This window comes from Typopeltis vanoorti, chromosome 12 (genome assembly GCF_054136105.1).
Source record: "Typopeltis vanoorti isolate ZY-2024b chromosome 12, IOZ_Tvanoo_1.0, whole genome shotgun sequence".
NCBI lineage: Eukaryota > Metazoa > Arthropoda > Arachnida > Uropygi > Thelyphonidae > Typopeltis > Typopeltis vanoorti.
The window spans coordinates 32,460,272-32,484,845 of NC_143560.1; the positions used below are offsets into that span (position 1 = coordinate 32,460,272).

The 24,574-nt window shown below is 33.6% G+C and overlaps 1 protein-coding gene across 1 annotated transcript in view; it reads left to right on the forward strand.

The window, feature by feature from the left end:
• The window catches only part of hop (tyrosine-protein kinase hopscotch), a 251,815-nt gene extending 241,915 nt beyond the window's left edge, over positions 1-9,900 (forward strand). The window contains exon 19 of the mRNA XM_090401853.1: positions 9,391-9,900. Coding sequence (XP_090257979.1) covers positions 9,391-9,688 — 298 coding nt within the window. The 3' untranslated portion in view covers positions 9,689-9,900. The remainder of the gene's footprint in view (positions 1-9,390) is intronic.
• The last annotated feature ends 14,674 nt before the right edge of the window (positions 9,901-24,574 follow it).

The following is a 24,574-nucleotide window of genomic DNA, read 5'->3' on the forward strand; positions in this document are numbered from 1 at the left end:
CCTGTGCTTGTATCTTATGTCAGCCAAGTTAGCATGTCTGAAGCTTTTTATCATGATGAACATTTTGATAACATTAGATTCCATGAACCAGAATAATCTGGACTTCCTGGGCATGTCCTCTGATCTTTTTGGAAAAAAACTAAAGTCATTTTTTATAGAATAATTTTTACAGAATAATTGTACAAAGAAAGTTTCACAACTTTCTTTGTACAATTTACTTTACTTCATCACTCCATTCTGAATAGAAATGATTGACAGATATTATCCCCTTTAATGGGAATTTGTACTTCTTTCATATATCTTGCCATGTTCAATAATTTTACATACATGCACATGCACACATAGAATTTGTTTCAAAAATGCCATTAGGACTTGAAAAGTACTTGAGACCATGCCTCTCGAGCAGAATGAAATTTGAATTTTATGCTAACAGTGCTTGATACTTGGATGAAAATTCTGTAAAATAAAAGGTCTCCATTGGTAATTATTATGTCAATCATGTCTACTTATGTTTCTGTTCTTCACAATATTATTATTATTATGAATGTGCCTCCAAGGAATCTATGGACTTGTCAAGGGAGAACCCATTTAGATTTATACTTAATACTTATCATATCTCCCCTTGAACACATTTACTAAAGAAACACTCACAACATCATGGTAGCCCATTCCACTTAGACCTCACATTCTTTTAGGAATAACACTCAAGTTCTACCTCCACCATCCACAAGCTGCAAAATCTCATTTGTGTTTCTATACTGTAAGATCCTCTTGTGATTTATATGCTTCTATCATATTTCTTCTCCTCCAGCTTGTCTTTAAAACATTGAAAACTGCATTCCCTCAATCTGCCCTGATATGTACATTTCCATAAGCCAATTATCATCTTCATTACTTTACTTGTCAATGAATATTTTCAGCTGTTTCCCCACTGGGAATCCAGGAAATCGTGTCTTTTTATAGTAATCCAGATGGGATCTTATCAAAGCCTTGTAAAGAGGGAAAATAACTTCTTTATTCCTACAAGTTAGTGTTCTCTTTAATAATCTGGTGTTATTATCTGATGCCATGGTTTTAACCACTTGAGAAACATAACTCCTAAACTTTAGCTCACAGTCCACAATAACCCTCAGGTCTTTGCTTCATTTACTACTTCCAACAAATTCACATTAATATGCTTCCTATAATGTCCTCTATCCAAACTAGTTAACTTTACACTTAACAACATTGAGCTGATAATCAATCTGTTTAATAAGCCTGCATGAGTTCTGTATCACTTATGCTCCTTATTACTCTTCCTAACTTAGCATCATCAACAAATAAATTAATGTCGCACTCAAGACCCTGCCCAGTATCATTAATATATGTGTTAAACAACCAGTGTCTCAAGTACAGAATCCTATGGTACATTGCCTGGTTATCCTCCTCCTCATAGAGCATCACAAGGCATCACTTTCTGATACTTATTAGTCAGCCACTTTCCAATCCATGTCACAAGTTTATTTTGAAAATCAATCCCTTTGAGATTGTATAACAACCTCTAATGTGGAATCCTGTCATATGCTTTGTAAAATCCAAAAGTATCATGATATATTCATGTCCTAATCCAACTCTGCTATCACTGAAATATAGAACATGAACCGATTGATTGCCGAACAAACAAGATCTGCCTTTAAACCATGATGTCCTCTGTAGATGATCCCACTTTTGTCTACTCACTGAGCTGAGTGTTATCAAAGAAAAGGGAAGAAGTACAAGTTATTTTTGCTGGTTGTAGAAAATCTTGAAACACTACATAATTTGTCATGTGAGTAGCCAACAGCTAAACTAAGAATATGATTTGAGGTTCGAGAGAGATAAGGAAGAGCATGGATAATATAACAATACTGAGGAATGCTTCATCCATCATGATACTTCTGGACCCAATTACAATGGAAGGAATGCAGACCCTAAAATGCTGAGCAGCCTTCTATGCCACACCCTATCAGTTATCTTAGAAATTTCAGGTACAACAGCATAGATTCTTCCAAACCGTTGTATGCCATCCAGAGGTGGATGGCTCAGGCAATACAATCTGCTGTGGCTCTTGAATGGCAAAATCCATACTGATCACTGATTAGTTAGCAGTTCTCCAGTGATGAAGAAATTGACTGTTCTCTACTACTAAAGAAAGAACTAGGGTGAGAGGAATAGGTTAATTTCAGATATTTAATATCTTTTTTTTTTTTTTTTTTTTTTGGAATGGGCTGAAGATGGGCTTGCTTCCATTCTGTAAGGTGGATGCCAGCTGAGTATAATAGGGTGTAGAGATGATAAAGGGCAGGAGTACATCCGACATCAATTGGTTGAGAAGAGATACTATCAGGATCAGAAGCCTTTTGGTATCTAGATTTGGTATTCAAGATTCTTCTTCTGATGTCTTTCTGGTGAAAGGCCAAAGCTGATGTTCAATCCTTGTTCCTGAACTAGTGGGAGGTCATTTATTTTGGTTGTCTGTGCAGGAGGTGTAAGAAAAGAGTGATGTCAGGTCAGCTTTGTCTTTAATGTTGCTGCAATAGTGTCATGCAGGATGCAGGTTAAGGGGAGGAGGAGGATTGTGTTTTAGAAGGTGAAGAGGTGACAGCACAGATGGACAGAAATAGTATTGAACATCCTTTGCAAGCTGGTGGAAGGCATGCTATTGCCCTTTGTACAACAAGTGTTTTTGCATTTAGCTATCTTAAAATCAGACTTGGATTTGTTAGTAGTCATTTTGAAATTATTGTTTGTTTCTGCATAGACTGAGGATGAGTTTTTGTGTCAAGCTACTTGACATGCTGGTTTATTATGACTGTGTTGAAGCATATATCTGGTGTTGAAACACGTCTTGGAAAAACTATGGCATAGGTATTAGGTGGGAATTATTTTGAATAAAGAAATTTTGAGGAAGGAAGATTCATTTCAGCATGGATTATTCCTGTAATGCTTTCACAGCAAGGGTCCAGATCTGGAGATCAGATATAATAGTCTAACCATATCTTTTTATAACCATGAAAAGAAATGTGACCTTTCTCCAGATGTCTTTCTACTTGGTATTGTTGTAATGCCAACGGACACAATGTTGATTCAGTCATCAGGTTCAGTCCCTCATGCAATATCTGTCAGCAGCCAAAAAGCTGCTTTATTGCTGTACCTAAAAAATAGCAATATTATTAAAAAATTGTGTTAGAATTAGGCCATATTGTGGCCTAATTCTAACACAATTTTTAACTTAATTAGATTAAGTTAAAAGTTTTGTTTTAAATATAGTCAGTATAGTCTTTTTGCATGATAAGTTACATAGCATAGCACATTGCACTGGTGTGAAGCAGAACAATGCCTTTCAAGGCATCATCGTTTAAAGAATTCAACCAAAGGATTTAGTTCAGTGTAATATCTGCAAGATATACACATCTTCTCTTCTCTCCCATAGTCCCAAGTGGACCGTTGGGTCATTCATTGCTGGTAGGTGATATTCTTTGGTAGCCTCCTCCAATCACCTTGGTCTCTTGTTCTTGATGTCAGTTGAGAAAGGGAGGAATTTGTCCATTTTTTATGTTATCGGTCCATTTTAATTGAGATCAGCCCCTATCCCTTGGTCCTGGAACGATTCCTTCTAGTGTTTGCTTTGGAATGCCTTTAGCCCTCTCCACATGTCCGAACCATTTCATCTGTGTTCTTCTGATGACTGTCAGAATATTTTCCCTTCTTCTCCTGTCTATTGAATCAATCAGTTTTTGGACATTTTCATTGGTTTTGTGAGTGGTATAGGGAATTCTCAAAAGTCTTCTGTAAGTTTTCATTTCAAAAGACAGGAGTCTCCTCTCATCTTCCCTTAATAAAGTCCAAGCCTCACAACCATACAAGAGGATAGAATTCACCACGGTGTCAATTAGTCTTAGTCTGGTTGTGATTGCTATTCTGTTATCTCCCCACAATGGTTTTAACTTCTGTAGGGCCACAGTTGCCTTAGCAATTCGGTATTTAATGTCGGTTTTTGAATGACCATCTTGACTCAACATGCTTCCTAGATAGTGAACTTGTTTACATTCTCAATTTGTATCTTTAAGAATTCAATGTCTGATTTTGAGGTTATCGTTGTTTTTGTTTTTTTGTGGTTTATGTATAATCCATATTTTTTTAATGTTCCGAAAATGCGGCTAGTTATCTTTTTGTAATTCTTCTTCACTTTCTGCCAGAAGATCGATATCGTCTGCAAAATGTAAGTTATTTATTCTTAGTCCACTAACTACTATTCCAGTGTCATATTCATGAAGAGCTTCATCTATGACATATTCCAGAAAACAATTAAAAAGAAGAGGGAACAAGATACATCCCTGTCTTACCCACCATTCTGCCCGGCACGGCTCACTGCTGTAATTTTTAATATCAATTCTCATATCAGATGAGGAATAAAGAGATTTAATAATTCTAATGATTTTGTTGTCAATACCATAATGTTCTAAAATTTTCCATAATGCCTCATGCCATATTGAGTCGAAAGCTTTTTGAAGGTCTAAAAAGTTGTGACAGATTATTTTGTTATGTTCTATGTATTTTTCGCCTAGTATGTGTATTGTAAAAATATGGTCGATTGTGCTTCTGGACTTCTGCAAACCCGCTTGTTCATCTGATAGTCTGCTTTCTATTTTCTTTTCAATTCTTGACAATAGTATTTTTAACAGGATTTTGCTTGGATGACTAACAAGGCTTATTGTTCTGTAGTTGCTACATTTATTGCTGTTTTCCCTTTTTAGGAATAGGTACAAGGGCAGAAGGCCAAGTCTCTGTGTTCCATTCGTCCTGGAATAAATTTAGCAAGGTGTCTATGATGTTAAGTCCTCTTCTATATTTTTGCATTCATCTAATATCCATAAGTTTCTAGCATGTTTGATTTCTTTTTTAATAATCTTAGTAATATTTTTATACTGTTTCTCTATTATCACTGCTATTAATATAAGATTTCAAATATCTTCTTTCATTGCATAGATCCAAAATATTTTTAGTTATCCATGGTTTATTTATTTTCCTTTTGTATACAAGGATTTCTTCAGCTGTCTCAGTTATCTTTTGTGAGAAGTATTTGGTTTTAGATTCGATATTATTATATTTCTTGAAGTTTGTGTCAAAAATTTGTTTTAATTTGTATTTATATAGTATATTTATTTGGGGATCTTTTAATTTTTCTATATTATATCTTTTACAAGTTGATTTTGTAGGTAATATTTATCTCATTTTCATATTCACAGTTCTGATGACCATGTTGTGGTCACTGCCAATGTCAGCTCCAGGAAATGATCTGGTTCTTGTGAGGTTGATGGAGTTTTTAAATCTTGTGCTTACAAGGATAAAATCAATTTGGTTGTGTGTTTTACCATCAGGGGAAGTCCATGTCCATCTTCTGGAAGGTTTATGGGGAAATAGAGTGTTAGTAATGGTGAGTTCATTTTGTGAGGCAAAATTGATCAATTCAAAATCTCTTTCATTTGTCTCCCCATAGCCATACAGTCCAACAAATGGGAGATAATCCTTGCCGATGTCTGTTCCAATTTTGGCATTCCAATCGCCCTGTACAATCAAAAGATCTTTTCTATTCACTCCGGTGATTGTTGCATTAAGTTGATCATGAAACTCTTCTACTTTGGAGTCCTCATGGCCTGTGGTTGGGGCATAGACCTGTATGATGGTGGTATTGAGTGGTTTCCCTTTTATGTGGACTAGAGCAATTCTGCTATTACTAGGATTGAATTCCATGACAGAATTTCGTGATGATTTGTGTATCAAAAACCTGACACCTTCTTTACCGCTGCAGTCACATCCAGAGTAAAGAAGTAAATGTCCCTCGTTTGTTGTTAGCTCTCCTGTTTTGGGCCATCGAATTTCACAAAGTCCCATAACAGTCCATTCATATCTTTTTAGTTCGTGCTGTAGTAATTTGAGTTGGCCTGATTGTAGTAGAGTCCTAATAGTTCCGGTCATTAAATGGTTGCGCAGTCTGAATCTGGATCCAGTTTTTCCATTATTTTTTTTTGTCAGTAATAGTGGCGATTGTAGTGCCAGTCGCTAACTTCTCATTGCCACCCCTAGAGCTGCTACCAAATGGCAATGCGGACCTTGTTGAACTGGGCGACGTCCAAGCCGGCATGGTGTGCTGTGTTAAGTCCTTCACCATGAATGTCTAATGGACAGTAAATTAAAACAGATGGTACCAATCTCCTCTTCTGTCTTCGCCTGCTAGCATTTACCTGAGCATAGTGGGATGGCCTTCATGCCTTGGGAGGCCTTACCAGGAGTAATGATACTACCGACGTGCTTCACCCATCCCGCTCAGGGCTACCCCCCACCCACCCACACACACACCACCACCACCATGGTGAGGCAGCATAGGAGGACTTGGGGGTGATGTACACATTATGAGAAATTGACAAAATCATGCTTTCCAGTACAGAATGTACACATTACCAAAGGCAAATGGTATTTGGTTTGAAAGTGATAGTGGTTGGAAAGTGTGACGAAAATGCTGTAGAAGTGAATGTCAAAAGCATGTGAGGTCATTAGATTGAAGAGGTGGATGGAACTGAGAATATGCATGAAAATGTGTGTGATGTAATTGGCACATAGCATTGAAAGAGAGGTTAAAAGTGACATGATTGAGAGAAAGGGAGAGAGAGAGAAATAGTAAGTGTTAGTTGAAAGAATAGTAGTATGACGGATGTCAAGAATGAAGAGTTGGTTGTAATGAGGGAGATAGTTCATTATGATACACAGGACAAAGCAAGAGCTGCTATGAATGTAGAAATGTCTGGCAAGTGGGTCAGCTAATATCAGAAAGAAAGAAGTGCAAGATAAGAGAAATGAAGTGCTTGATTAAGATAGAAGGAAAAATCAAGGAGTGAGTCTTGTATGGCGATTCTATCCTGAGAGGTGTGATTGGTAAGAAATTGACAAAATCATGCTTTCTAGTTCAGAAATTAATGATCTTAGTGAGGCTATTAGAACACAAAAGAGTAAAGTGAAAGAGTTGATAGTTTTGGCTAGAATGAATGATTTGAAAGAAGACAAGTATGGCATAAGGGAGGTTTGAAAGAATTACTGGAAGTAGCAAAAGAAAAGAGAGAGAATTAAGATAGTGAATCTGTTGACAGAGTAGAGCTGAGAAGGAGGGCTATAATAGCCAATGACTCGATACATAGGTTATGCAGGAGGAGTGATGTGGAGTTTGTGGATGTGTGGAGTGAGTTTAATGGGCGAAAAGACTTATACAAGAAGGATGGTTTGCATCTGAATGGATTTGGTTTCAGAGTCTGAAATAAGTGTTATTGAATGAAGTGAAAGTGGATATGCAAAATCAGGAAAACTAGTGCTTTATTTTTCATTTCGTTCAAACAAACCATTTTTGTTCAGAAATGACAGACTAATCATTCCAAGAATGTGGAGGATCCATCTGCAACCCTTTATAGCAACTAGAACAAGTCCAAAAGGAAATCTCAAAATGAGAGGACTTTAGAAATGTTTAATGTAGTTCTATTTTTAATTTATTTTTATATTTACTTTTTTTAAAAAAAAACTTTATTTTATTTTTTCTATTTTTTTTAATATTATTATTATTTTTTTCCAACTAGAGGTTAGGCTAGATAAAAGATTAATAAGCAGCTTAGATTCATTTTACCTTTGTAAAGTGCAGTAGCATGTAGCTTGTTTCTTATGTATTTTTCTGATAATGACCTCAATACAGATGTTTCAAATGTTACTTTCCTAATATTAAGTAAAGTAATTATTTTAACACATGTGTTGTGTCTCCCTAAATTCTTAACCATGAATCTTGCTGATGTGATTTACATGAATTATAGTTTCATTTCTGATTTTTATATAGATGTGTTACAGTAGTTTTTTGATTTGGTTAAAATCTTGAAAACTTATAATGGATTTATTTCGAATAAATAAGACTTAATATATCCAATTTTCATATCAAGATTAATGTCACTTTGCTTAATAATGTGATCTGCGTATATTTTAAATAGCAGCAGAGATGATCTGCAGTTTTTTACCTTACCCCTGATTTAGGATCAGGCCACTTTCTTGTTCATTTCTCAATTCTCATTGTTAAACCATAACTTAATTACACAAAGGCTGAATAAAAAGTTCATAAAAGGACCTAAGTGTGAAATAGTGAGCCAGAAATATAAAATTTTTCGGGCATCATTACTCCACTCAGTAGCCATAATGTTAGGCCATCCGCAATCTAAACGGAATCTACAGTAACATGCAATTAACACACATGTATTGTATCCATTATAAATAGGCAGTAAATTGTTTCCAAGAAGTATACACTTGAATGCAGGTGCTATCATAGTGGACAAAGGAACTTCAGTATTTTTATTTATTTTTTTTTGATGTTTTTAGCAACCTTTTGCACGTAACTTAACTCTCCTACATTTTTTTTTCTATATACTGAGGCTCATGCATTCGCAAAGTTCTTTGTAAATAGCTTTATGCTTCCTTGGCTGCACCATTCATTGTTTTTCTAGAGATTTTGTTACTATCTCTAAAATTTCGTTCTTGTTTCCAGCTCTTTCAGCTTTTACCCATTAATATTTTGTATATTTGAGTCTTCAGTTCACATTTGAAAAACCTAGTTGATTTTGATTATTTTTAAAAATTTCTTGCATTGTTTTTTTCATTAGGAGATCTTTGTATACCAGACCAGTCTGAATATATAAGACTATCAGCAATGATATAATTAATATTCCATGTGTTTCTTTTGTTACATTCTGGAATATAGTCTTGTTAATAACTAGTCCATATCCAGAACAGAAATCCATTAAGTATGTAACATTAATATTAACTCTGACCTGGTCTGTAAATTTTCACAAACTTTCACAATGAAGTGAATCCTCAGCTGGCATGATCTTCTAGGTTTTAACGTCACAGTGCATGTTGGTCAAATAAGCCTCAGATACCCTTATGCATTCAATATCCACTTAAAAGCCTAGAAACAGGTTTCCAAATTACTACTATTACTGATACTATTCTTCCTGATGAACAGTATTAGTTGGACATTTCTAACACATGGTTGCTAAGGTTGGGGAGTTCTTTAGGAGGGACACTAAATATTCAGTTATATGAATTACATTAAGCTTTTGCCACATAATTTAAATTGTTAAATTGTTAAATCAGATTACTTATATGAACTTAATTTCTTTCTCTTTTTCCTCCATGTCTTGTCCCCTTTCCCATCCTCCTCCTAAACTAATGATATCAATAATTTAAATTTTAAACAAAATCTTAATTTTAGTTATATTTAACAAATAACTGCTTGTTTCATATACTAATATGTATGTCTTAAAAAAAGCCTCTTTTGTCACAATGCAGGTATGCCCCTGAGAGTATTATGCAGGGTAAATTTTCTCATAAATCAGATGTGTGGAGTTTTGGAGTGACATTGTGGGAAATGTTTTCATATGGTGAAAACCCAGTAATTCCTGGTGTTCTAGATTCTAATTTAGCAGAAGCACTACAACGAGGAAGAAGACTTGGATGCTCAACACAGTGTCCAGTAGATGTGTATAGGCTAATGGGTTTATGTTGGCAATATTACTCACATGAGAGGCCTTCATTTACAGAAATAAAAGAACAAATGAAAGAACTACAAGACAGATCTTGGACTTGAAAAAAGAAAATGCAAGAATCCAGGCTGTATCTGAACCAAGAGTAACAATGATGTCCAAATGCTTACTCATATTCATTAGTATCAAGGATACTGATAATATATGAAAACTACCATTTCTACTGTAACTACATAACATCTCTCAACAAAATGAAGTGTCAGGGGGGAAGAAAATAAAAGGTGTAGTAATGAAACTACAACCTATTTTAAAAGAGGATTGAGGTAAGTGATAGTTTTATTAGCTATCAGTAGTAGATAATTGAATTGCCAAGTGAGTCATGATATACACTAAGTAGAAGTGCTTACAGTATGATGCAATAAAAAACTACTGAAGAGAGAAGTTCCAAAGTTTTGATGTAATTATGATGCAGTTTTATGTGGAAAAAAATTACACTAGTTGCTGTCATGTAGCACTGAAAAGTTAAATCCTTAAATATGGTTGTTCCCAGTTTTGAGGATGTCAAAACTGTGAAATCTTATTTATTGTTTACTGTCCTAAATATGTCACTGTATATTATAAAATACCTTAGTTTGTACATTTAATGCAGAATATATATCTGCAGATCTTTTTACTTTTGGAATGTGATTTAGATATTAATTTTTACAAAGGCTGTGATTTTTGTTTATTGAAATAAATTAAACAATTTTTAATTAATGCATTGTTGTTCATTTGGTCACAAATGTATATACCATTATACATGACATATTTTATTTCTTAATACAATAATGCATGTTTTAAGAAATCAGTTCATATTACTTACATTGATCTGAGAATTTATGTATAGTTATGTATTTTGAATGAAATTGCCTTTATGGAATGTCATCATTTATTATTATTAATTTATATGAACGATGAGCCATTATCATCACAAACTTTTCAAAAAGTGTGCATTCCAGTGGCATTGGTGTATATATATGATATTTATCTTCAAAATTCAATGTTCCAAACATTAATACTATAAATTCAGATAATTAAGGTTATACTATTTCAGCATTACATTTTTTTATCTTTATTAATATCTGAAACAAAGCAGCTCAAAATTCAGACTAAGTTAGTAAACTGTGTGTGAGAGAGAGAGAAAGGTAGAACGCATTTGAATCTGTAATTATCATGTTAGTTTGAAGATCTAGTGGCTAGTAAAACTTTGTCCATCCATTTAATATATTAATAGTAATTTTTCTCTGATGTATTCTGTGCCTTTACCAAGTTAATTGGTTTTATTTATAATAATAGTGTTTTTTTCTATATTGCTTGAGATTTTTCTTTATAAGAAGACTAGTTGCAGTACTCATGTCATGTAAATTTAAAAGGTGTCAAATTTTAGTCTGTAGGCTTAGAAGTGTTTTTATAAATTATTTAAATGTAAATTATGAAAGACATCTATTATTACATTACCAGTGCAATCTACATGCTGACTTTGAGAAAGAAAATTAAAACGTGTTATAAAAACACTGTGGTTGTGATTTGCATGATCAGTCTATCTTTATATGACTTCCTTAAATTTTGTGGTACTCACTCTGCTAGAATTCAAAAATATGATAATATTTACTTAAATTTTATCACTGGGTATCTTGAAATTAGATATAACTGCAATTCTGCATAAATTTGTTTAAGATTCAAAATCTTGCACAAACATTTGGCTATTAATAAAATAAATGTGTATCCCTTTACATGTGATCAGAGTGCAAATGTATAATGTGCTATTGTTGTTTGTTCTGAGGAACCAATGAATAATTAGTCATATCTAAATCTTATTATTAATAATAAGTTTACAGGAAATTTAAATTAAATCTGTTTAAACTTATCATCATTTGAGTTCATTGATCACAAAATGGGGATGACACCTAATAAAAAGACCACATAATATGCTTTAATTACTGTAGGGCTGCTTGAAACTGTGAAAGAGTGTCTGTTATTGGAAAATTAGAAGTATTATCTGCCTTTTGCATAATAAGCTCTTAATTCATACATAAACACCATTGATCTCTGAAATTCTTCTTCTGGCAAATATTTATTTATTATATGAAAATAATCACATAAGTTTATGTATATACTAAATAATTTGTCTAAAATAATATTTTTTTTAATACTTTTTGTATGAATGCATATGTTTTATAATGCATTCATACAAAATTATTTTTGTATGACTGCATTATAAAATCGTTTCTGCAAATTTATTTATATTTGTAGAAATGATGCATAACTTAATAGTGATTTATGATTTGCTTAGTGCATTCTTCTACAGATTGAGAAATATGGGAATTTTTTTTATTTTTATGAAAAATAGTTGTTTTTCAGTGTTTGTTTAGTCATGACGGTATTGTGTTGCATTGCTAAATTGAATCTTCTGCAAATGTAGTTCTTATTTCTTGATGCAGGTTTGTATTTCACTTGCAAAAGAGTCTTATGCCATACCTGTGATATACACAAGATGAACTGAGAATAATCAAAATGTATATATAGCTATTAAAAAATTTTAAATGCTAGTTCAGATATATATTTCAATTTACTTAGTCTGATTAGAAGACAAAAAAAGTACAATAAATTATATTTTATTGCAAAAAATTATTTAAATTACTCTTTGTTTGGTGTATTTGTTTACTGAATGATAGAATGATCTCACATTCTAGTAAATTATGCTGTGCTTCTTTACATTACTTTTTACTTGCTGACTTATGTATGTGTCAGTTAAAGAAATCAGAGTTCTGTATTACAATATTAACTGCTATTAGTCAGACCAATAATTTAAAATAATGGCTGAAAGATTTCGTGTAATGCAGACACTCTTCCCTGGAAATAGTAAAACAGACTAGCCTGAAGATAAAGGCAACTAACAGATATAAGACACTGTCTTCATGTTTTTAGCCTTTGACATTAATTTTAAATAATCAAATATAACAGACTGTGTTATGGCCTACGTTTTACAGAATGAATTTTTTTTTTTTAATGCAACGTATATATTGGGTTGCATTATATGTATTATTCTTTGTAATTCTGGAATTCATTGAAACTAGCTCTGATTTCACAATGCTATCATACCTTTCCTTAAAGTTATTCATCAATACACTTATTACCCTCTTTAGTATAATGCATTCCAAATTCTTATTCATCTTCCAAGGGTGATCATTTTTTTTTCCTTCATAAAATCTTGTATCTGTTTTGCAAGACCCCTTTATAAACTTCTTATATCTGTCTAGTCTGTCATATCATCCTTTCCATTTTTTCATTCTGTTTACTAAGCCCTTATATCCTTAATGTGCTCTTGAAGTCATCATATCCTCTCTGCTATCTCTTCATTTTCCCCAAAATGCAATGACAAACTTTTATGTGACTCTTCACAAACTCTAGCTTTCTCTCTGCATTCTTTCTTAACATGTTCGCTGCCAACTATGAGTATACTCGTAGTTGGTAAACCAGCCACACAAGCCAGCTACGAGTATACTAGTATGACGCTTACCGCCGGCAAAGAGATTAGTGTACTGACCTTGAAGAAGTGAAAATGCTTGGCTTGTGGAGCTAGCATCAGAACTGTATTCTCATAAATGGTATATGCACTGCACAAGCCAACTATGAGTATACTCGTATGACACTTTCCGCCGGCAACGAGATTACCGTACTGACCTTGAAGAAGTTAAATTGCTCGGCGTACGGGAACAGACTATGCCGAAGTAGCATGGCAGCAAACGTGTTAATCTCCTGTCCTCTCAGATACTTGCAGTGCAGCCAACTAATATATTATGGTCTGCAGTGTCATGTGCAAAATATGGAAACCCAACTTTGGCAATATTGAATCACTATTTTTCTCTACCCAACAGCACCTAGTCTTAAAGTCTTCCTGAAGAGGTACAAAAATGATCATCATGATCATTTTTGATTTTTTTTTTTTTTTTTTTTGCCTTTCATGTGCCTGTTTTGCTAATTCTCATTGATTAGATCTACTTACACATGAATTTTTAAGAATATCAAGTTCTGTTTGATACCCTTATTTTTAATATGTTTCTGCTATTAATGCCATTGGTTTGCATTCCTACTTTTCCTCAGGATGCCCATATTTATGGGTGGCAGTTTTTGAATATATATATATATATATATATATATATATATTTGTTTATGATTTCTATTTTGTTTCATATAAATTTATCCATCTGACCCACAATATCAGAATTTAGGTAATACATTTAATCACTTGGTTATATCTTACCATATTTAGTTAGCCATCTTATCATATTTAATTGGCCCTCTTAACTAAAAATATCTAAATGATTAAATGAATTACCTGTTGTTTTGTTTGACTACTAAGCATGTGCTTCATATGTTATGCTATCCTGCCTAGTTTCATAATTTTTAACTTTTTATTGCTGATTTTCACATCAAATTTGACAGGGCAGTTAATTTAATTAACAATTCTTGAAGACTTGTAGTATCAGATTTATTTAAGAGTATAACATCATCTGTATGTACAATATAAACTAAATCTAAACTTAACACTTTCTCTTCAGATATCAGGTTTAATATTACTTTCCTTAATAGCGTGATCCATGCAGATTATAAATTATATTGCAGATAATGTACAATTCCTGTTATGCTGATTTGCAACATATGTATTTGCCGTATAGTGCTTATTTCATTTAACACACTTTTAGTGGTATGAGTGTTTTTTTTTATTACTGGCACCTTTATCCATATGCTTTTCAAGATTGATAAAACTTTACTAGTGGTTTCTTTGCTGGTTAAAGTAAAAATATTATTTTAGTAATCTCTATTTAACCTAAACCTATCTTGTTCTTAACAAGTTTTACCTTCAACAATTTATCTTAGCCTTTCTTGTGGAAAGGGCATCTGCAACCCTACCACTTCTTTTAGCAGAAGACTTCACTCCCGAAACAAAAGACAACCTAATGGGGTATGGGAGTGGCCATACGGCATCAAAATGACATGACATGTGAATAGCTAACTAATTTTCTTTAACAATTATTACCTGGAACAGTAAGGATTTCCCAAAGTTCTCACATTCAATTTTATTTCGCATTCTTATTAATTGATACAATGAGAGTGCTTCTCTAATCATCTGGCATTCAGAAAGCTTTGCACTCAATTTTTGTAAAGCCTTTAAGCTTTTATACTTCCCATGTTTCAGGTCATATATCATCTCCTATAGCTGCTATTCCACATTTCAGATTCTAATGGCTTTTCTACCTGTAATAGAAATATACTCATGACTACATTCCTCCTGTATATTTTCTGTTTAGTTATATTGTTGGCTGTGTCATTAAATAATTTTTCAAAGATCCAGAAAATCTTCAGTTTTTATATTGCATTTTTATGGTTTTGATTTATTTTGTGACACTCTCTTCTATTTCTCAGAAATTGAGGAGAGAGTCACTAAAAAGCACATGTAATAACCACAGTGATAAGTTTTAATACGTAAATATTTCATCCCAAAAATCTTGGGCCATCCTCAGTACAGTAATTCAAACAATACTAGGAATAACATACAGTTAGGGCGCATGATTACAATGGAATCCCAATATGTGTGCAGTAGCGTGTTATAGAATTAATTAAAATATAACTGAAAAAAAATATAAATAATAAATAAATAAATAAAAAAATAACATGTATAAAGAGATTATTTAACACAATTTTGTATGACAATTTCCCATACTTTAGGAATAGCAAGAACGTCATTATTGTTATTACTTTCAACTGTTAAAAACTGACATGTTAATTAGTTTCGACATTGTCTCCCTCTTCACTAACATTCCCCATAAGGAAACAGTAGAGTTATTAACTCAAAAATTTCCGTCTGATATTGTTGAATTATTCAAATTTGTTATTACGTCCTGTTATTTCACTTGGAAAAGAAACATTTACAAGCAAGAGGAAGGAACAGCAATGGGGTCTCCCTTATCATCAAACTTACCAAACCTGTTTCTAGAATACCTCAAAGAAAAAATGTTCACATTTGAACCCAAACTAAAAATTTGGCTATGATATGTCGATGACATCTTTGTCTGGGATCATTCCGAACAAAAATTACACCTGTTTCTAGATAAAATAAACCTTCTTCACCCTCGCATCAACTTTACACTAGAAAAAGAATCTCCACAGGGTATCTCCTTTCTGGATTTACACATTCAAAGAAAAGAAGATGGTTCCATCGCCACGTCTGTCTATCGCAAGCCTACATTTTCAGGTCGCTACATTCACAATTCTTCTGCTCATCATCCATCTCAAAAATTTGGCATCATTAAATCATCAGTTACCAGAGCACACAGATTATGCTCCTCTGAAGAATCTCTAAACCAAGAATTAGAAATAATCAAAAATACAGCCATACTAAATGGATACAATCCTAAAACAACTAAAAAAAATCATCAGTCACTTCCCCACACATCAACCTAGACAAGAAGAACCCCATAGGATTCCCATACCTTATGTCAAAGGCATCTTCGAGCGTCTTTCAAAAATTATGAAGAAATACAATCTTGCCACTACCTACAAACCGATCAACCAGATCTATAACTTATTACCTTCTCCTAAAGGCAAACTCTCACCTCTGATGTTACCTGGCATGTATGAGGTCCCATGCCCCTGCAAGTTGTCTTACTATGGACAGACAGGTAGATCTGTTCAGAAACGCATTTCGGAACATCAGGACCACATTCGTCTTTTCAAACTGCAGAAATCTGGCCTCACTCGACACGGAGTTGAAACCCAAACCATTGGGAAAAGGCAAAACTTTTATATAGATCTTTATATAAAGAAAGTGCTGAAGCCCTACTACACAGACCAAATTTAAACCGTAATGATGTTCTTGCTATTCCTTAAGTATGGGAAATTGTCATACAAAATTATGTTAAATAATCTCTTTATATATGTTTTTTTTTTTCCAGTTATATTTTAATTTAATTCTATAACATGCTACTGCACACATATTGGGATTCCATTGTAATCATGCGCCCTAACTGTATGTTATTCCTAGTATTGTTTGAATTACTGTACTGAGGATGTCCCAAGATACTTGGGATGAAATATTTACATATTAAAATTTATCACTGTGGTTAGTACGTGTGTATTTTAGTGATGAATTCAGCACAGGTTTCATTGTATAAAAAAGAGGAGAGAGTGAAATATTTTGCTACCTTCATAGTAGTTATTTTCTAAATCCTTTCAAATATTTTCCATATTTTAAGAATCTCAGAAATACTCTTTGGTTGGAAATACCTCAGTCCAGATCCCATCTAGGATGTGAAAAATCTTTACAATGATTTTTCAACTGAAGGTAAATTATCCAGTCTCATATAGAAGTGCCAGAATAACAGCATTTAACAGACATAATTCACTGACCTCATAACTTCAGTTGCTTTAGCCATAATTCCAAACAACCACCATTTTTCTCTAGCTACTTTTATGAATAACTTGATTTCTTACATTTTAATCAGTATTCTCTAACAGCACCTGTTGATTTACTAACCAGGAACTTTTTATGTGACTACTTCTTTTCATTAGTTATTTTTTTTATCTTCCTGTGTCCATTATAGAGTTCTGATTTTGCTAATCAGTCTTTAAGGTTTTGTTCCTGTTTCAAGTTCTATTACTCTTTGTCAGATATCTGTATATTTTAACTGACAGTCACATCTGAGAGTTTTTTTAATATTGCTTATTATATTTTTAAATGTTTGTACATGTTTGCCTTTTCAATAGGATGTTCATTTTACCCTGCTTAATACTAGATGGTGGTCAATTCCTATTTCTTTTCCTCTCTCAACTTTTGTTTCCTGGATCCTATTAACAGTAATTTCATTGATTACTTTTCTCTCTTTATGGATGTGTGTGTGTGTGTGTGTGCATGCGTGCGCTCTCCACATGAATTCAAATAAATTGAAATTATTACTATTATTCTTATTAAGAGAGACTCATTGAGGGAGGCCATATACTACATGCACCAGCTATCATACTTATTCTTGAATTCTTTCACACTGCTTGCACAAACAGCATCAAAGGTAATCCATTCCAATCATGTACCACCCTATGAAAGAAAAAATCTAGCCCTCACCCCCCTTCTTAGTGGCATTTATTCTCAGTTTCCATGGATGCCCTCTTGTTCTTTCCTCACTCTCCATAAAATAAAAAATTCCATCAACTGAAATCCTATTTGACCTTTTCAGAAGTTTGGAAGTCTCAATCATATCAACCCTCTTTCTCCTGTTTGCTTGTATCTACAGTCTACATCATTTTTAACACACTCCTTTGCACTCTCTCTCTCTCTCCACTGTAATCAGAATCACAATAGAAATCAGGAGACCAGACCTGTGCACAATAGTCCAAGTAAGGTCTTATCAAGGCCTTATTAAGAGACAAAATGACATCCTTATCTTTTACATATGAAAGTTCGTTTCAGTATTGCAATTATCTTTTGAATTGTATTTGCAATCTTTGCTACATGGCCCTTGAACTTCGACTTGCTATCTACTGACACTCCAAGATTCCTAGCCTGGTCAGTTTCATCTAGCATAATCTTCAATATAATGTGACATTGGATATCTAATCATGCCAAAGTGCATGACTTTGCATTTACTGACATCCATTTTCCCATGCTCACAATTCCAGCCTATTCAAATCATTCTGCAAGTACTTCATATCGGCAGCATTCCTGATTACCCTACCTATCTTTGCATCATCATCAGCAAAGAACTGTATGTCACATGTCAAATCCTTCCCTATGTCATTGATGTACAGAGTGAATAACAGTAGACCAAGGACTGATCCATGTGATACACCACTGGTTACCTTAAATCTTGCAGATTCACATCCTCCATATGCCACTTTTTGATATCTTTCAGTCAGCCATCCTCTTATCCACACTAATATTTAAAAATCTAATCTCATATTCTCCAATTTATGCAAGTCTTTCAGGGCAGTATCCTGTCAAAAGCCTGAGCAAAGTCTAAAAGTGTCATGGTGTATCCATTCCTCTTGTGTAACTCAATGGTAAAATATAAAATGTGAGCGAGATGCTCGTGACCTTCCCTTAGTAAACTCACGTTGCTCAATCCATTTCTGAATACAAGCACTAACCAATTTTTCCAAAATCGTCACCACCACTCCTGAGATACTGATTAGTTGATAGTTGGATACATATGTTCTTTCCATTCCTGCAGAATTGTTCTGAGACTCAAATTATATAACCTCTTCAAAGGAAAATAGAACTGAATTTGAAATACTTAACTTCCATTTAAGAAGGTTTATCTTAAAGTTTAGCATTTGAATGATCTTGTTTCCTGAATAAATCATCCTATTATTTAGGAAGTATTTACATATTTTAACCACCCAAATGGCCATATGGAGATGAAATATATCAAAAATAATTTGTTTTGTATCTATGTCATTTCTATTTCAGTGGGGACTTTGTATCCTTGTGTTTAATGAAGTGTAAACACATTATGGCTAATACCTGCTAATGTACAAATTATTGTTACAAAACTGTTATGTTAAATGTGTGTGTCACTTTAAAAAAATCCAGTTACTGACAATATGTATAGCTGGGAAACAGTTGATGCATACAAACTTGTCAGAAGTTAACATCAGCTTCTTTCTTGTATGTGTCAACCTAGATATTAAAATCAAGTTTGCTTTTTAACAATGCTAGCATTTTTTTTTTTTGTAGGAAAAAAATGTTGTGTACATGTAGTATATTTGTTATGTATTTCACACTCACATATTAATGCATTTTTATTGTGTATGTGTGAGTGACTCCCACCTGTAAAAGGTTGTAAACCTATAGTACCTTAATGCAGGGAGTGGGCTAAGGTGTTTATTTTTTTGTTATTATTATTATTTTAATAATCTCACAAATTTTTATTTTATTTATTTTTTTTTCATAATCTGGAAACCTGCTCTAAAGACTAGATATGGAACTTGTGTCCACTTGATGCCTCCAAGAAACAGGGCAGTGGTCTCCCACCAGTTAATGAAATTCATTTAAAGATATTCACAAACATTCATGCCCATGGGTGGGATTCAAACTTCCAGCCTATTGGTTAGAAAGAGCAGGTATTAAATTGACTCAGCCTATCAGGCTAGCAAACAAATAAATTTAAATACTGAGGTGGTATTTAAATTTATGTATTTCTAAATAAATAATACAATGAAAATGCAATGACTTATGGATAAGAAAGCAAACATTTTATCACTAATATTTTTCCTATTATTACAAAGATTATTATGAAGATTAATCATAAATGATGATAAAGGTACAAATGTGTATGATTGAATAAGAACACAAAATTGCAAACAAGTTTTAATGTTTTGATTATGCCATCTCAGTGTAGTCAATGATCCAGTTATTGTTTTTGTGTGAAGGATGACAGTCTCCTAAATCTTTTGCAATTTTGTACAGCCAAAAAAGAGTGATCTACAGAACACTCATAATTTATTTAAATTATGAGTGTTCTGTAGATCATATACTGATTCCAAAAATAGCTTTTCACCAAACAGAATATTTGTAGAAGTAATTGTATTTCTCCATTTTACTTTATAGAGAATGTTGAGTGCATGGTCTTCTACTCCACTTTTTTTCATACTGATTCATAAATATTTATGTTTAGTAGTGTTTAGCTGCAAATGTACTAAAGTATAATAGGGGGATTTACATTGCATGGTTCTTCTACCAATAACAGGTGGAACTTATCTGTAGGAGAGCAGGTTTCTAATTAACATTGTTGAGTATATTTTGGATTGTTTCATAAATTGTCTGATTGTTAGGAAATGTTACTGTGTTAGAGTGATCTAACTCTTCTCTGTTTGTCTGCCTATTATTTGGAGAGGGATTTAATCATCTTTTTATCTACTCCTCATCAACATGTACTTCATGTTAATAGCACATAATAATATCTTGAAAGAATGCATAATTAATTTATATCCACACTATCCATATAATAAATTTAGTTTAATCCTTTATCCAAGTGTAAGCAAACAAGTTTGTGCCTGAAGTATCTTCAGGACTGAGGCAACTCGTGGTAAAGGTGGACTAAGCTCTCATCACTTGCCTTAGTATCTCCCATAATGCAAAGCACATCTCCTTGCAGATGTATAATGCCATGCATTAAAAGAAGGGCCACTACCCTGACCAGTTTCTCCCACTGAAGAGACCTCAATAAAGGTCGAAACCGGTCTGGGTCTTAGTCCACCTTTACCTAGTTGCCTCAGTCCTAAAGATACTTCAGGCTCAAACTTTGTTCGCTTACACTTGGATAAAGGATTAAACTAAATTTATTATAGTCTAACCAAGTGGGAAATAAATGTCCAACACTATCCATATACTTCTTCTTCAACCCATTATTTAGGAATGGTAGACTCCTGTGATTAAAGATCATGGTGAATTAATGCGACCACTCCTCTACTGCATTGCATAAGAGGCAATTGACCAAATAACTATTTTGGTCAATTGCCTCTGGATCCTCTCCAATATCTCTTCATCCTTTTGAAACACTGGTGACTAAATCTATGCACAGTAGTCCATGTGTCACCTAATCAGAGCCTTATACAACGGAACCAGAATCTCCTTACTTCTACAAGCCATTGTTCCCCCACATCATTACTAGAATTCATTGTGTTGTTCTCACAATTTCAGATCCTTAACCACCATCTCTCCAATATCTATCCCTCCCCATCTCGACTAATATATTCCCACAAGAGTAAAATCTGCATCCTCCTATTCACTAGACCAGGGGTCGGCAATCTATCCCTCCCCATCTCGACTAATATATTCCCACAAGAGTAAAATCTGCATCCTCCTATTCACTAGACCAGGGGTCGGCAAACTTTTTGAATTGAAGAGCCATTTTTAAAACTATATCTGTTAAAAAAAATTAGGGAGCCACACACAGTGATGAGCAACCAATGGTCCACGGGTTGCATGCGGCCCTCTCAGGTGTTTTGTGTGGTCCATGGTGTTCGTTTTGTACGGCACAATTAGCATATTTTAATTAAAAAATCTGTCTTATAAATGTTGATTTTTACATGTGGATTTATTTGTGCGGGTTAAAAAATCAAAATATACTTAAATAATGGAAAATAAATTAATACTTTCTTATCAAAGAAAAAGAAAATATTCTTTATGCGGATCGAACCGAGTATTCGATTTACTATTTAATTGCTCATCACTGCTTTAAATTTAGAAACTACGTTGAAAAATATTATAATTAAATTATTTATTTTTATTTTATTTTTTTTACAGTAACACGTTATCATACTTGTAAAACACAGGGGTGGCATGTCACAGAAATTATATGATATTTTTAAATATTAAATAATAAAACAAAGATTTGCCTCCTCCTTACAAAAACATATGTATATAATCCAATAACATACCTATTTCTTTATTTTATTTTTTTTAAATTTAAAATAGCTTCTTAGTGTGACTTTTGCTGTTGAACTTCTTGGGATAGTTTTGCAATATGCGGCGAATATGCCGTAATTTTCATTTTCAAACATGACAAAAGACTCGTGTTGTTTACTAGGTTTCTCAACTTTTAATAAAATTCATATTAGAAAATATTTGCTCACAGAAATATGAAAAAAAAAATAAAAATCAGCTAACGCCTATGTTGTTCCCGTATAGGGAGTAGGCGGGGCCGTTTATCCTATCTAACACAGAAATATGTCCATCCAAAAATCGATAGCAGTCCAAATACGTATGTTTGAAATCACTGAATGTAAGTGTCCGGTAAACAATTCCACGTGTCAAATACAATCTGATCTTGCTTTTTAAGATCTTCTATTTCAGACCATTTTTTTGTTTCCAACTCCTCCAGGTCAGCTTTAAGATTTCTAAATTTTGATTTCCACAAATCTTGGGTTTTCAGGTCCTCTAACTGAAGTTGAAGTGCAGCCTCATCAATTCCAGCAAAAGGTGGAAAATTTAATTCGGCAGGATTAATTTCAAGTGGTCACAATAAAAATGACATAGTTGCCTTGTTCTTTCTAAATTCCTCAAATCTCCCATTAAAAGCAGATTGCATATTTACCACAATTTCTTTGAAAAAGGTTAAATTTATGGAATTATTATCTGCTTGTTCTTGTTGATATTTCTTCAACGTAGGAAAATGTAATAATGTGCCATTCTCTAAGTCTGTCGCAAACAAATATAATTTTTGTTCAAACGAAATCACTTCTTCTAAAAGCAAAACTGCTGTATTTCCCTTTCCCTGTAGTTTCATATTTAGTGCGTTTAAATGGGAAGTCATATCCACCATAAAGTAGAATTTTTGTAAAATGTAAATAGAATGTAAAGAAGGATTATCGCGTATGATTTCAAAGAGTTCAAACATGAAAGTATTAAATTTTTCAGCATCGCATGTACTATTTTCAGTTGTAAAATATCCTTGACTTAATGTAAAATGTCCTTAATTTATTGCAAATGCTAAATTTAGCGTTTTTAGTTTCTAATTTAATAAATAACATTCATTTTGCTTTATTCAAAAATAGATTGTTTAATAACGAAAAGAGCCGCAATTATTTGTTCAAAGAGCCGCAGGTTGCTGACCCCTGCACTAGACTGTAAATTGCATTTTGTCTCAACCTTTCTTCATATTCCTCATTCCAGAGATCAGAAACTATTTTGGTCAATCACCTCTGGATGCTCTCCAACATCTCTTCATCATTTTGAAACCCAGGTGACTACATCTATGCACAGTAGTCCATATGTTGCCTAATCAGAGCCTTATATAATAGAACCTCCTTACTTCTACAAGTCAGTGTCCCCCCACATCGTTGCCAGAATTCGTTGTGTTGTGCTGTCCTCACAATTTCAGATTCTTAACCACCGTCACTCCAAAGATCTGTTATTTCCCTCGCCTCCAATAATATATCCCCACAAGAGTAAAATCTGCATCCCATCTTTGTTTTCCAAATTTTAGAACCCTACATTTTGCAACATTGAACTGGCATCCCCATTCCTGTGCCCATTCACTTAATCTATTCAAGTCCTCTTGTAAGGCCACAACATCTTCTCTATGCCTCATAATTTGTCCCAACTTTGCATCATCTGCACACAACTATATATCCTCAAATCAAATCCCCCAATATCATTAGCATACAGGTTAAACAGCAATGGTCCTAAAACAAACTCCTGAGGCACACCACTAGTGACTTTTCTCTTCTGGGATACTGCTCTCCATACACAACTTGTTGATGCCTATCTGATAGCCAATCTTCAATTCAATGCACTAGTCTAATATCCAATCCCAGCTTCTCTAGTTTGACTATAAACTTATCATGCAGTAATCTATCAAAAGCCTTTGCAAAGTCTAAGTATACTACTTTGTATCCATCCCCCATGTCCAATGCTGCTGTCACCTTATTATAATAAATAAGTAGATTACTAAAACATGACCTCCCTTTAGCAAATCCATGCTGTCCATCAAAGATAATGCCATTGTTGTCACCCCAATTCTGGATCCTAATTCTTACCAGTCTTTCCAACACTTTAACCCACAACAACTGACACACAGATTAGCCTATAATTTGATGCTTGAATTCTGTCACCTCCTTTATGAAGTGGTACAAACTTGCCTTCCTTCCACTTTGGAATTTCATCCAATGTAAGACTCAGATTAAACAGATATGTTGAGGCAGAAGTTAACTTCCTGGCACATTCCTTCAAAATACACAGCGATATATTATCACGTCCCACAATCTTATCAATATCAAGTTTGCTTAATTCCTCATATACTTCTTCCTCATTCACAGTCAGTCTCTCCTCCTCATCCACTATTCTCAAACTCTCCATGATGTCACATTCACATAGATGAAAGACTTTATGAACTGCTCATTAAATATCTCAAATATATCCTCTGCAGCAGTTATCCTTATACCATTTTCTCCAA